Raw genomic sequence first — 13,469 nt, 5'->3', positions numbered from 1 at the left:
TCTGACGACAGGACCGTCGACTTAGAAAACCCAGGAGAGCCAAACGGCAAACTTTTGAAGCAAAGAGAACTCTTAAGGTGGCTTCACACACACGTCCACCAGGTACCACTCAGTAGCCTCCCTACCAGGAGTTCAAGGGACCCCCTCACAACAGCCGCAGAAAGCGCGGGACGCGGGAGGCCGGCCGAGATCGACGCCACCGGCTCCAGAAGTCCGTACACCTGCCCTGGGGACGAGCCGAGCCTCTGGCCCCAGCCCGCGGGACCCTCCCAGACAGGGGCCACACCGGCTCTGCCCGGGGCGGGCGGGCAGGAAAGAGGCCGAGACCACGGCAAGGGGCGGGGAGGGTCCTGGCTGAGACAGTGCCACGCCGCGAGGGACCCGGGGACGGCAGCCGGGCCAGGCCCCGAGGACCGAGTCCTGCTCTGTCTGCAAGACCGGCACACCCGCAGGCACGCGGAAGCCCTGCCCACGCACTCTTCCTCCGCAGGCCAGGCCTGGGGGAGGCAGGCGGGCACCTGGGGAGGAAGCACTGAGCGGGAGCGGGGCTCCGCGAGTGTCCGCCCTGCCGGCACAAGAACGGCCAGACGCCGGGCCTCGCCATTTACTGAGGCGCCTGCCTGCGAGGACAGAACCCCGCACAAGAGGCTCGGCCCCGCGGGCCTGACACCGCCCTGGGCCCACGGCTTCCTTGGCAGAGCCTGCGGCCTGGTCCCCGGAGGGGCCCACACGCCTCAAAGGTCCTCGAAGGTCAGGCAGGAGTTCTAGAAAACGGTGGGAGAAGCGGCCGCCCCCGCCAAGGGCTGGGCCCGGCTTCCGTCAGCCCGGCTCCAACGCCTGCCTGGCACCAGCCCGCACCTCGCGCGGGGCCTCTGGCCACATTCCCCTCTGCTGCCCAGGCCATGACCCCCAAGGCTGCTGGGTCTCCGAGGCGTCCCTGCAGGGGAACAGGCCGCTGGGCGGGTGCCCCCTCCCGCAGCCTCAGGCCCGCACCCCCTCCCCTCCCAGGACGTCTGTTTATGGAGCCAGATTCTTCCAGACCTTCCAGAACCCAAGGCTGCTAACTGACTGGTTGGGAATTTCCTTTGGCAGCTGCTTTCAGTTGCCCCTGGTGAGTGACGCAGCTCTGCCCGCGGCCCATGGGCCGGCATGTCCCATCCCACAGCTGGTTCCTGAGCACCCGGGACACCAGCGAGGGGGACCCAGGGGAATTCAGATGTGCGGGCAGATGTGGACGAGGTCATGGCCACACCTGGGCCTTCGGGGCCTGGTCAGACAGGCAGCTCGTGGCAAACACGCCAGCAGCTCAGGGCTGGATCTCAAGGTGCAAGTCTGTCAGTACAAAGGCCTAAATGTGACCAAGACCAGACACTGGAGGTGGCCCCAGCTCGGAGCAGGCGGTGACAGGGCGGGGGGTGGGGTGCAGAGGCACAACCACCCCTGCCATGGGAATGAGGCCTGCTCACCCGCTGAACTGGCCCCAAGGGGGGCCCTGGCGCTGGCGACACAGATGTACCCTGCACGGCCCAACTGCACGGCAGTGCAGGGCGCCCGGAGCCCTGTGGAGTGCAGGCCAGGGTGGAAGCACTGCTCGAGAGGGGGAAGGGGGCGCGACAGAGTGACAGACGCTGCCAGGGACGTCACCCAGGGCCTTGGACCCACTGAGCCAGCATGGGCAAGAGTGCCAGAAGCCAGCTGTGCTCACGCCACGTGGGGCCTCCAGCACCATGGTTTCCCCAAGGACCAAGAGCCACCAAGGGGCCTCTTCACAAAGGCCCAGGGAGACGCAGGAGGCCAGAGTGCCTGAGGACGAGCTGGCCCTCGGCAGCCCGCTGGGCAGCCACCCAAGAAAGGGCAGGCGGCTCCCAGCTCGTCCACCTGAGCCAAGGAAATGGCTCAGCTGGGCCCAAGGACAGCTGGACGCGGGACAGCACATCCGGGGCAGGGGGCGGCCATGTGCAACAGCCCTGAGGCGTGTGACCGCCTCGTTGGCGGCCTGGCCTGGGAAAGGCGGGGTCTATGCGGGGAGACCCCAAAGCCCAGGTTCGGCCAGCCTGGCCAGGCATGCACAGACCACCAGCCCACAGGCCCCTCCAGCTCACGCACGTTGCCTGAACGCCCTCCGGGCAAGGCTGGCCCAGCAGAGGCAGAGGGACAGAATTTAGGCACGCACACACACACCCCACGGCAGCCTGGGATGGGCTTCTGCTTCAGCCTTCCCCCAAGAGCCGTGTCAGCAAGGAACGGGAGAGGAGTTGAGGGCAGCTGGCAGGGCAGGAGCCCCGGGCCTGTCTCCAGATGGAAGACCCGCCAGGTTCTCACCCTCCGAGGCCCCCGCGCTTGGGAGCCCACCTAGGGGCCACAGGCTGGGGCCCCGGGCCTCGTGGTGCTGCCTCAAAGCGCGTGACGTGGACACCCTGTGCTCCCCCAACGCTAGACCAACCGCAGCGCCGCGGAAGGTCGGGCCCCAACGCCCTCAGGAAAGAAGAGGAGACGCCGCGTCTTGGCCACAGCCGGTCCCCACCTGGATGATGTCCGCCAGCTTCTGCAGCCCCGCCGTGTTGGTGAACAGCCCGGTGCCTGTGGAAGCAGCGTGCTGACCGCCCTCCCCGCAGGGTGGTGCCGGCCAAGGGGCGTCCCCCTCTGCCCTCGGCCCGTGGGTCGGCGGGACAGGAAAAAAGCCTCTGCTGCCCTGTGAGGCTGGGGCCGCCCGGCCCACCCGCAGGACCCAGGAGCGCGGCAAGGCTGGCGTCCGGGTGAGACCACGCCGCCGCCCGGCACCAGCGGCTCCTCGGCCCAGCCCGGAGGCAGTCTGTTGGGCACCTCTGAGCGGAAACGGGGCGGGCGCTTTGGGAGAGAGGCTGGGGGGCCCTCAGCCCAGCTGCCCACCACTCTTTCTTAAAGGGGCTGCTGGGGAAGGCTGCACTTCCCAGAGCACCAGCCATGGAACGTGCCAAGGCCTCCGCGTCCCAGTGAGAAGGGCAGCTCCGCGGCCAGATCCGTGCTTGGGGCGGCGCAGCAGGCTGCGCCCTGGAGGCGGGATCAGCCACAGGGTGCGCGGCTGCCGGGACTCACGTCCTGCCAGGTGCTGGATGAGCTGGTCCAGGGAGTCTAGGATGCAGCCCTTGGTCTGGCACGTTATCTGGGCTTCAGCAAACAGCTCAAAGATGTAGCTGTCAGGGAAGAGGCAGCGGCTCAGGACGCGCTCTGTGAACCCAGCGCCAAAGGCCTCAAGGTCTCCTTCTCTCAGAAACAATCTCTGAGCCCCGGGAGGGCAGATGTGCACGCGCGAGGCCTCTGACTTCAGGAGCCCCCATGGGGAGGACAGCGGCTAGCCTGACACCAGCCGCCAGCAAAAGGCCTGGGCTGGGCGTCAGAAGGCAGGACATGCAAAGAGCAGCTCTGGAGAGCTGGGGGGGCAGGCGGCGAAACTGCAGAGAACCCCCCCGTGGGTCTGGGAGCCCCACGTATGGGGCGAGGCGGCCGGGGGGCCTGGTCCTTCTGGGGAGCGACGGGGGCCCTGCAAGGGTTAGTGCACCAGGGCCATACAGGGCTCAGGCAGAAGGCAGGCAGCCCTGCACTCCAGAACATTCCAGGACAGCCCTTCCGCAAACCCAGACAAGGGTCCCAGCGTAGCCAGCACAGTGCATAGAGAAGGTGACACCCTGGGCCACCACCCCTCACCTGCCTGCAGGAGACAAGCTCCGCAGCTCAGAGGCCTGGGGGACGGTCCGAGCCTTCTGGGCGACCGGGGCCTGAGGGCCACTGACTGCACCCTCCGTCCTAACAGAAGGCGGTGCGGAAGCAGCCACCTCCTTCTAAACGCAACTGCCGGCAAACAAGGGCCGCTCCGGCAGCAGAAATACTGAGTGTGCGTGTTGTGGTCCCAACGCTCAGCCACCAAACAAAAGGCCAGACCCCTCCTGGGCCCCCCAGACAGAAACGGACTCCTTGGAGTGTGAAGCCAGTGACGGTCCAGGCCCTATGGGGCACAACCGGGGCGCTGCAGGGACATAGCCAGGCACACCCTCTCCCGTCCACACCCCTCACCTCCCTGGCTTGGTGACACCGCTGTCGCCTCCAGGCAGCTCCACGGCATCGATGGCCCCCTCCAGACGAAGCAGGATCACTGTGGGGCAGGGTGTGAGGAGCAGAGCTTGGGCACAGGTTTCAGGGGGTTGGTGGGCCCAGGGGTTGTGGGCGGGGGGGGGGGTCAGGCGAGGCAGGAGGAGAGAGGCACTTACTCTTGAGCTTAGCAAGGTCTTCCAGCTCCAAGTTCAACCCTGCAGGAGGGAAAAGCTGCACGTGCCCAACTTTGCCGGTTGTAATCCCACCACCCCGTCCTAAGGAACCAGGACTGGGAGGGAGAGGGACGCCGACGTCAGGATGATGCTGGGAAATCCCTGCGGCCCACGCCTGAGCTGGGCAGCAGCCTGAGCCACGGGTCACCTTCAGGGAGACCCCGTGAGCCTCCACGGCGACCCGAGCCGCTGCAGTCGGATGAACCCACTGCAGCTGCTGCGAGACCGTCTCATCTGCAGGCTCCCGATGACCAAAGGGGTCTGTGCTCTGAGCACACTGGCCCTCCGCGTATCTTTCAAGAAGGGGCTGCTCAGATCTTTTGTCCATGTTTAAACTGGGTTGGGATGTCTCTTTGTGGAGCTTGAAGATGGAGCAGAGACTGGGCCCACATCTGCCAGCAGCTGGGAGCACGGCCTGGGACAGAGCCCCTGGGACCCTCAGAAGGAGCCACCCTGGCAGTGGCCCCAGAGCTGAGGAGAAACTCTGCAGTCAGAAGCCTCCCAGAAGGTGGCCCTAGCAGCCGGGCCTCTCACCCTAACTGCGGCGGCACTTGGTTACCCAAAGGAGTAAACAAGTCTCTGAGGCTGCCCAGCTTTCACTTCTCAAACAGTCACCGCCGAGAGATGAAACCCACAGAAGCAAGGCTTTAAGAACACAAAGGAGGGAGTTCCCGTCGTGGCGCAGTGGTTAACGAATCCAACTGGGAACCATGAGGTTGCGGGATCGGTCCCTGGCCTTGCTCAGTGGGTTAAGGATCCGGCGTTGCCGTGAGCTGTGGTGTGGGTCGCAGACACAGCTTGGATCCCACATTGCTGTGGCTGTGGTGTAGGCCGGCGGCTACAGCTCCGATTCAACCCCTAGCCTTCGAACCACCATATGCCGTGGGAGCGACCCTAGAAAAGACAAAAAGACAAAAAAAAAAAGGAACTCAAAGGAACAGTTGCCGGGGGCCCAACGGTTAAGGATCCGGTGTTGTCACTGCAGCAGCTGTGGTCACTGCAGCAGCTGGGGTCACTGCTACCGCACAGGTTCAATCCCTGGCCCTGGGGAAATTGCCACATGACGTGGGTTTGACCAAAAAAAGATAAAGCCAACACATTTGTGAATTTCTGTGCTAAATACCCAAAGCCATCTACAAACCCTCTCTCCCGCCACCTGAGGGTGCGTCAGAAGACCCTTGCAGAGGAGGCAGAAGCAGGCACCTGGCAAGAGGGACAGGGCCCCTGCTCCCTTTGGAGCCCGTCCCCACGTGTGAGTGTAAGGGGGCCGGGAAGCTGGGCTGCTCCCGCCCCGCCCCTGACTCGTGTGCAGGGCATGGAAGGTCTCTGCCAGGTGAGGCATAGGTGCCAGAAACCCGCAGCCGCTCGCCCGTGCCAACACCTGCCCCAAAGTGGCTGGTTGTACAAAAGGTGGGTTCCTCACAGGCCACCGACAAAGGCCGCGCAGGACACGGGGACTAACGAACAGGGCCCGGCAAGGATTTTTCCACACGCCGCCGCTGCTGCCGTGCAAGGACAATGCAGGGGAGGCTCCAGAGGAGGGAGCTGCGTGCGGACGGAGTCCGAGGGGCGTCCCGACGTCCCGACAGCTAATGGGCTCGGTTTCCACTTTCACGCAGCAGAGGCTGGTCCACGCCAGCAGCGCAACGGTACAGAGAACTCAAGAAAACGCCGACCAGTTGGGCGTACCCGACCCCCCGGCCTGTGAGGCTAAGCAGCCACTTGCAGAAGCCATGTCCCCAAAAGCCAACCTGCGCACGGGCCCGGGGCAGTCCCCGCCTGGGAGCTCACCTGTGCTGGGGGAGCCCTCGCCGACCCCCAGCTGGAGCCCGGCCTGCTGGGCCGCCTTGGTCTGCTCCTCCAGCACCTGGCTGATGACGTCCAGGCCTGAAGCCACGTCGTGGGGCGTCAGGTCAAAGGACGCGGCCTCCTCGCACATCTTCTCCTGGGGCCCGAGCACACCCATCAGGGGCTCTGGGGGCGGCAGAGGCCTCAAGAGCCCCGGCCCGGCCCGTGTCTCAAGGCCGGGTCCCAACTGGCTCGGGGAGGGACGTCAGCCCAGACAGCGTCTGAAGCTGCCAACGTGGCACAGTTAGAGAACGTTCCTCTAAACTCTAGCTTCTCTCAAGTCAAACCTGGACCACGGCTGCCTGGGACCCAGTGGGGCTGCGGGGCGCGGCCCAGGGTGCCAGGCTCTGGCAGAGGCCGCAGAACAGCTGCAGTGGGGTGTGTAGTGACAGGGAGGCGGCCACCAGGGACAAAAGGAAAGAGAAGGGATGTGGCGGCAGGGAGGGTCCGGGGCCCCCGTGGAGAGGCCAGCCCGCCCGCCTTCCCAGGACCAGGTGTCTGGTCCTGGGGGGACAGAGGGGTGCGTGTTCTGTGCAGGAGAGCGGGGGGCCGGGGGCGGGGCCGCCCCAGCCACTCACCACGTTGTGAGCTTCGTCGAAGATCACCACCGTCCCCTTCAGGTCAATGCCGTGCGCCCGGCGGCTCTGCAGCGAGAGGGGAAGGGCGCAGAGCTGGGCGCGGGGCAGCCTGCCCCCTCGGGGCCTGACCCCCGCCACCCCGCCACACAGCCATGGGGTAGGGGACAAAGGCCCGAGCCGGCTTCGGACAGAGCGCGCTGGGAGGCTCTCCTGACCCCGAGGACAGTGGGAACGCCCTGGGCCCGCTTTCATTGCCCTGGTGGGGACGGACACGGCGGCCCTGGCCCCAGTGGCTGCAGCAGAGCCCAGGGAAGGCCGCTGTGCAAGGCTCTGGATCAGCTCCACTCTCTCCAGCATGTGCAGAGCAGCAGCCGAGCCACCAGAGCCCGACGCGGCAACTGTACGTGCCTGCTGTTTGTCAGCCGGGTCCTGGGTTGGGACACAGATGTGCCAGGGACCCCTCTCTTCTCGGGCCACATCTTTTAACCTTCTTAGGCTTTCAGAGGCAGAGTTCAACTGGGGCGAAGTCCAATTTACCGCCTCTGTGTTTGTGGCTAGTGCCTGGTGCGTCTGAGCTTAGGAACCCCAGCTGAGCCCAAATCGCGAGGACCCCGTTTCCTCCGGGAGTCTGAGGGCCGAGCTCTGACGTCTACGTTTGCACCACAGGAAGCATCAGTGAGGTCCGTTCTTTTCCAAATACCGCCAGCTCCTCCAGCCCCACCTGGCCTCCTACAGAGCCCGGGGTCAGGAGGCGCCAGGCCTCCGCTTTGGCAGGACCACCTGCTCTCAGGCCCTGGCGTTGCCAGCCTTGGGATCCGCTCGCCAGCTGCAACAGAACCGCTCCTCGGGCCGCGCCGGGCAGCCAGGCGGAGGCACGGCCCTGCGAGTCTCACACAACAGCTCTGCAAACCCGCGGGCTCTCAGGGTGCGAGTCTGGCCCCCGTGGCTCCCTCCGCTCCAGCCACCCGCTCGGGCAACGGCCAGCGGCCTGGCCTCAGTGCGCTCGCTCCCACTGTCCCGGAGGCCTCCCACCTGCCCGCACCGTCGGCACCCCGTGCTCGCGGGCCCTCGAGGCCCTTCGGCGCCGTCGACTCCTGTGCTGCTTCCTCCGCCGGCTGCCCCTCGCCCCCCACCCCCCCGAGCCGAAACCGAGCCGCGGGGCAACCTCTCAGCACAAGTCTGTTGCAGGACCCACTCAGCGCACGGCGCTGTCCCCAGGAGTCACACTAAAACGCGAGCCGCGCACTCAGACGCGCCTCCCGAAGGGCAGAGGAGGTGACAGCAGGCTGAGGGGGACCGGCCCCGGCCCCCACGTGCAGCCCAGCTGCTCCCAGAGGGCTGGCTGGAGCCACAGGCCGGGCTGGGCGTGGCCGATCCCTGAGCAGCGAGGGGGCCGGTCCCCTGGCGCCAGCCCGCTGCGCCCCATGAGGGTCTGTGGCAGGGCCTGCACCGGCCGGGGCTCCGCCAGCCCCTCACGAGCTGGGGCCGCCTCGGCCTCCCGGCCAGCCGCCCAGGCCAAGGCTCACCTTGGCGTCCAGCAGGTAGTTGTAGGGCATGAAGATGATGTCTGCCTGCTGCTTCAGGTTCCGCGCCAGGTAGTACGGGCACAGCCTGCGGGGCGGGGTGGGGTGAGGGGGCACTGGGGCACCGCGTGGGCTGGGAGGGCTCCCAGGTTCGGGCGGGACCAGGGCCAGCGGGCAGCAAGTTTTCGGCTGTGAGAATGGATTGCCTGCTTAAGAAAAAATCTACCACGATGAGGACACGGAGGCTTCTGGGCTGGGCTGAGGCAGCGGGAAGCGGGACAGCGGGCCTGCGTCACTACAGCCAAAGCCCTGAAGCTACGAGGTCGCGGCAGACGTCAGACAGGAGGGCCCGATGTGGGGGCGGGTAGCCAAGCTCAATGCCCCTCTGGCTGCCGAGGGGTGGGACGGAGGCCTGCGCGGTAGGCAGGAGGGTGGGCCGAGGGCCGGGGAACGGGAGTCTCTCTTCTCGCTTTACAGCCCCCCACTGCCGGCTGCTTTCCACACTAAACAACGGGTCAGGTCCATGATTCAAAAAGGAAAAACAGGAGCTCCCGCTGCGGCGCCGTGGGATCAGGTTCAACTCCCCGCCCAGCACAGTCACAGATCCAGCATTGCCACAGACGCCGTGGGGGTTGCAAATGCAGCTCGGATCTGAGCCCTGGCCGGGGAACACCATGGGCCGCTGGGAGGCCAAGAAAGAGAAAAGACCCGGAAAGAAACGTCCACGCCCCGCAGGTGGAGGGAGAGCCCAGCCCGGGGAGGCCTTACTTGTGCTTGTTCCCACTCCTGACCAGGTCCTCGATGTCCAGGATCGGGGTGGCCAGCTCCTGCTCCAGGCTCTTCTCTGGGGACACAGGAGGAAATACGAGCTCTCAGGTCCACGGAGGCCCCCAGACCACGGAAGGCACCCGGGACACCGTGGCTCCTGGGAGCAGCAGGCAGTGAGCACAGCCACCGCGAGACCCTCCCCGAAGACTCGGGCGCCCGGACAACCCAGCGAGTCCCTCGAGCAAGTCTCAAGGGAGCTCTGCTCTGCACCCTCGAAGGGGCCACTGGCCAGAGGCTGAGCACCTACGGGGCAGCCCCTAGCTGTCCCCACCACCCACCCCCACGAGCCCCAAGGTGCCTGTCTGGCCATTGGGCTTCAGTCTGGCAGCAAGTCCCTTTCTCTGGCTCCACTGCCCCACTGAGAACAAGCCCAGCGCCTCCCTCCAAAGGAAGCCAGGCTTCAGAGAGCCAGCGGCAGGAAACCCAAGGCGCGCTGCCCGCACTCAGGGGGCAAACCTGAGGCCAGGCAGGCCGGAGGGGCAGAGCCCACCCAAGGCCCAACAGCCAGGGATCCTCCCTCAGGCTGGCAGCCCAGACAGGCACCACTCCCCGCTGGCCATGAGGCCCAGGGCAGGGTGGGACCAAAGGAGGAGCGAGGCATAGGCCCCCAGCTGGGCTCCCGGGAACCCACCAGGGAACTGCTCTAACCCTGTGGCCAAGACAATCTCCTCTGATCAGCACCCAGAGTCACATGGCAGCCCCACAGGAAAAGAGCCCCTGGCTTCCAGCTTCGCTGGAGCAGGTACCAGGCCAGAACCCACAGGCCACAGCAGGGCCCCAACCCCAGCAGGCCCCAGAGACAGCAGGTGAGGGGAAGAAGAGCCAGCCGCTCAGCAGCACCACAGCAACAGGCCAGCCAATCAGCATGCGCTGCAGCAGGCAGTGCCAGAGCTGGGGCCGCGGAGGAGAGGCGGGGGGAGGGAGGGCAGGGGGAGGGGGCCTTGCCCAGGGCCAACCCCAGGCCGACTCAGGCCTGGCAGGCTCCCAGCTCTGCACGTCTCCCTTTATTCCCACACACAAGCTTCCCCTCTTGGGGTCTCTGACCTGGGATCTGCTGGAGATACCCCCCTCACATCCTCCGGGTCACTGGCAAAGGAGGCTTGAAACAGAGCAAGGAGGTGCCAGCTTGTGGGGGGCGGACACTCTCAATGAGTGGGTAGAGAGCGCCAGGAGACCAGCCAGGAGCGCCTGGGGTGAGCAGCCGGGGCCAGCACATATCAGCTCCTGGAGCACGTTCGCTTCCATGCAAACACCAAACGCCGTCGGGAGGCAACAGCCAGGCCCCTCTGCATGTGGCACCGGAGGCTGGGAAGCCAGGAAGCTCAGCCCTAAGGGCCTGCAGCCTCCACGCCCTGCGGAGGCTCCCCCACAGCCAGGAGAGGCTGCCGTGGGCCCTCTCTCACCTTCCACGTTGTTGTAGAAGTGACAGGAGCGACTCGCCACCTTCTTGCGGCACAAGTGGACCTGGGGGAGGACGCGGTCCTGGCTGGAGGTTTCAGAGGGCACGGGGCACCCCGGGCCAGCCCCCCTGCCGGGCACACTCCCCCCTGCCCAGCCCTGGTGCCAGCTCCACGCCCACCTGCATATGGTTACTCTCCTGCTTCTTCACTTCGGGGTGGATACACAGCTGCTCCCGGGAGCCCAGCACGCACACTCTGGGCCTGGAGGAAGACAGGGCTGTGGGCCCAAGAACTAGGGAGCAGAAGCCCCATGTCCTCCAGCAGGGCAGCTACGTAGGCTGCACTGGGAGTGCTGGGCTACCAGAGGGAGTGGTAGAGGCAGAAACGTGCCCTGGGCTTGGGAGGGGTGTCCTCCATGGCCAGGCCCACTCGAGTCAGAGTCCAGGGTGAGCAGCGGGACCAGGACGTCCGAGGAGGCAGAGGCGACTCTGGGGCTCCCCCTCCCCAGGCGGGGACACCACCTCTCCTGCGCCTGTGACCTGGGGCAGAACCAGCCCCCAACCCCCAGGACTCGGAGGCCAGGAGGACCCACCGGTAGGAGGTGTTGCGAAGCTCGCTGATGACCTGCGTGAGCTGGGAGTGGGTCCTGGAGGCATAAATGATCTTCGGGAGGTCCGCGTGGCATGCTGCCGGCACAGGAAGCAGGACAGGTCACGGCCACGAGACAGTGCTCTCTCTCCCTCGGGAACCCGACCCTGGTGACAGCTAAGCACCAGACGCCCGAAACTCGCGACCAGGAATGAGTCCAGCGGGGCCACAGCGTCCCGACGTGGCCGTGGGACCCTGATCCCAGGTTGCACCAGGGCGGCAGCGACCACCCCCTGGCCTCCCCTATGTGCCCACAGGGGCCAGGAAAGAGCCATCACCTGGGACGTCTCCTTCCGAGGCGACGTTCCCCCAGGACGACAGGGGGCGATCCAGAAAGAGCTCCCCACGCACCCGCTCGGCAATCCTGCGGGCGGAGACGGCATCTCGGAGATGCTCCCGCCAGGCCAGCGTGGTGCAGAGAAGGCACAGGGTCTTCCCAGTGCCGGTGGGGCTCTCCAGGACGCCGTTCACTTTCTGAATGGGGTCAGGAACAGGGTCACGGAGGCGCCACAGCAGGCGGAGCCCCGCCACCCCCACCCACCCAGCAGGGGGTATCCGAGTCACAGGAGGCTGCCGCTCAAACCAAAAGCTGTAGGTTAAGGCAGCCCCTCGTCAGCAAACACTTTGCAGAGCATCACCCGAGGGACCACAGGACTTTTCAGCTGAATATGAGTAGGAAGATGACGAAATAGGTGTCAAGTCTCAGAACACGAGCCTGATCCTGTGGGATCCCGGCATCTGCGCTACCCAAACAGGAGGCGGGAGCCTGAGTGGGGAACCCGGGCAGATACGAAGGCTCATCGGCCCTCCCAGCTACTGGAGGCATGGACACAGGGCTCCTCGACGTGGGCAGGCCCGGAACCGCGCAGAAAACCACCTGCACCCCCTCCGCCTTCCTACACACCCCTGAGGTCTAAAGACCTCCCCAAATGAGGGATGGGCATTCCTCTGTGGGCACACTCCCTCCAGATCCTCAAATGGCCTGGGCATCCTCCGAGAGGCCCCCGGGGTGCCCTCAGGTCTTGACTTCACAGCACGCATCACCATCAAGAATTATCTTTGTTACTTGTTTAGTATGTCTCCTACCGCACCTAAAACGCAGGCCCTGTTTCTGGCTGAGTGTCATGTCCAGAGGGCACCTTCACCAGGAGGACCTGGCCAAAGTAGGACGACCCATCCCCAGGTACAAGGCCGAGTGTGCAGCCTCACCTTCTGGAGACACTCCAAGACCTTGCTCATGTACTCCTCTTGGCATCTGTACGGCTGGAAAGGGAAATCCACGGTCACCCCGCTCAGGGTTATCTTGGGCATGACGGCCTATTCTCAGAGGGCACACAGGCTGGCTGAAACGCAGGCTGTGTGGGTCTGTGAGGCAAAGCCCACTCTGCGCATCTCAAGGTCTCAGCCAGCCCCTGTGAGCGATGACAGCCTGCGGTGCTGGGATACGATGCTTTTCTCCACGGAAGCCTCTGTGGCAGAGCTGGAATAACAGCAAGACCATTTAGGGAGAGCCTTTCCGGAGCCAGGTGCTCCCGGCAGCGCCTGCCACGGAAAGGCCTGAAGGGGAGCCTCTGACATCCTACCACGCGGAGCCCGGAGAGGTGTCAGCCCTGCCGTGATCTCCCGCCCCACCCGCTCCAGGACAGGCGGCAGGACCCAGGGCCAGGTGCAGCTTCACCTGCAAGAACGCTGCCTTTACCTCCACCAGCGATGGAGGGGCCAGTTCTAGCAGCGTCCCTCCCGGGCCCAGGCGGGTACGAATCTCCCGCCCGAGTCTCCCAGCCTTTTGTTCGCCCAGCCGGCCCGAGGCCACGCCCCAACCCTCCCAGATGGGCCCCGGGTGCAGCGAGAGAGCACACGAGCTGCTCTGACCTGGGACGCCCCACAAGCCACTCCACGTCCCTAGGCCGAGTATTGCTTGGACACTGGGACTATGAGCCCGCGTCCCTAAGCACTTGGCCACGGCCTCTCCCGCGGGGCTGGCCCACTCCGCCAGCGCAGAGCCAGGCACTACGCGCCCCACAATGCAGCGCGGCAGAATCGCCCGCGCGCGACCCGAGGGCGGCGCGGGGCATGCCGGGAGTTGCAGTTGCGGAAGCCGCCACTCGGACACGGGTGCCAGTGCCAGGGTCTCCGCGGGGAGCCTCCCGCCACTGGGGTCCCCAGGAATTTAATCCAGTCCGGCCGACATACCAAGACCTCGTCTTCGACCCGCAGCCGGTCCGACTTTGCAAGCTGAGGCGTGCAGTGGTCCTAGAAGCACCAAACTTCCGCCCCCAATTCCGGTCCGCCGCGCGGTCCTCCGGGCGGAAACCGCTCCCCTGCTGGAAGGTCCGCCGGCTT

General features: G+C 65.8%; 1 protein-coding gene across 8 annotated transcripts in view; it reads right to left on the bottom strand.

Moving 5' to 3' along the window:
* Positions 1 to 13,469, bottom strand: part of RTEL1 (regulator of telomere elongation helicase 1) — a 24,785-nt gene extending 11,316 nt beyond the window's left edge. For 4 of the 8 annotated variants that reach the window (XM_021078364.1, XM_021078367.1, XM_021078366.1 and 1 more), the window contains exons 1-14: positions 12,999 to 13,160; positions 12,336 to 12,606; positions 11,405 to 11,600; positions 11,071 to 11,164; positions 10,658 to 10,739; positions 10,482 to 10,542; positions 9,019 to 9,094; positions 8,254 to 8,338; positions 6,728 to 6,793; positions 6,093 to 6,246; positions 4,245 to 4,283; positions 4,051 to 4,129; positions 3,076 to 3,173; positions 2,525 to 2,580 (exon numbers count right to left, since the gene is read on the bottom strand). In XM_021078364.1, the coding sequence (XP_020934023.1) occupies positions 2,525 to 2,580; positions 3,076 to 3,173; positions 4,051 to 4,129; positions 4,245 to 4,283; positions 6,093 to 6,246; positions 6,728 to 6,793; positions 8,254 to 8,338; positions 9,019 to 9,094; positions 10,482 to 10,542; positions 10,658 to 10,739; positions 11,071 to 11,164; positions 11,405 to 11,600; positions 12,336 to 12,437 (1,188 nt within the window). In that variant the 5' untranslated portion in view covers positions 12,438 to 12,606; positions 12,999 to 13,160. Of the gene's footprint in view, positions 1 to 2,524; positions 2,581 to 3,075; positions 3,174 to 4,050; positions 4,130 to 4,244; positions 4,284 to 6,092; positions 6,247 to 6,727; positions 6,794 to 8,253; positions 8,339 to 9,018; positions 9,095 to 9,709; positions 9,896 to 10,122; positions 10,387 to 10,481; positions 10,543 to 10,657; positions 10,740 to 11,070; positions 11,165 to 11,404; positions 11,601 to 12,335; positions 12,607 to 12,998; positions 13,161 to 13,319 lie in introns of those variants that run through there. The other 4 variants (XM_021078363.1, XM_021078371.1, XM_021078370.1 and 1 more) reach the window with 4 other exon arrangements.

The sequence above is a fragment of the Sus scrofa genome, chromosome 17 (genome assembly GCF_000003025.6).
Source record: "Sus scrofa isolate TJ Tabasco breed Duroc chromosome 17, Sscrofa11.1, whole genome shotgun sequence".
Taxonomy (NCBI): domain Eukaryota; kingdom Metazoa; phylum Chordata; class Mammalia; order Artiodactyla; family Suidae; genus Sus; species Sus scrofa.
Note: the sequence above shows the minus strand (reverse complement) of the source record. Positions and strands in the feature narration are given on the sequence as shown.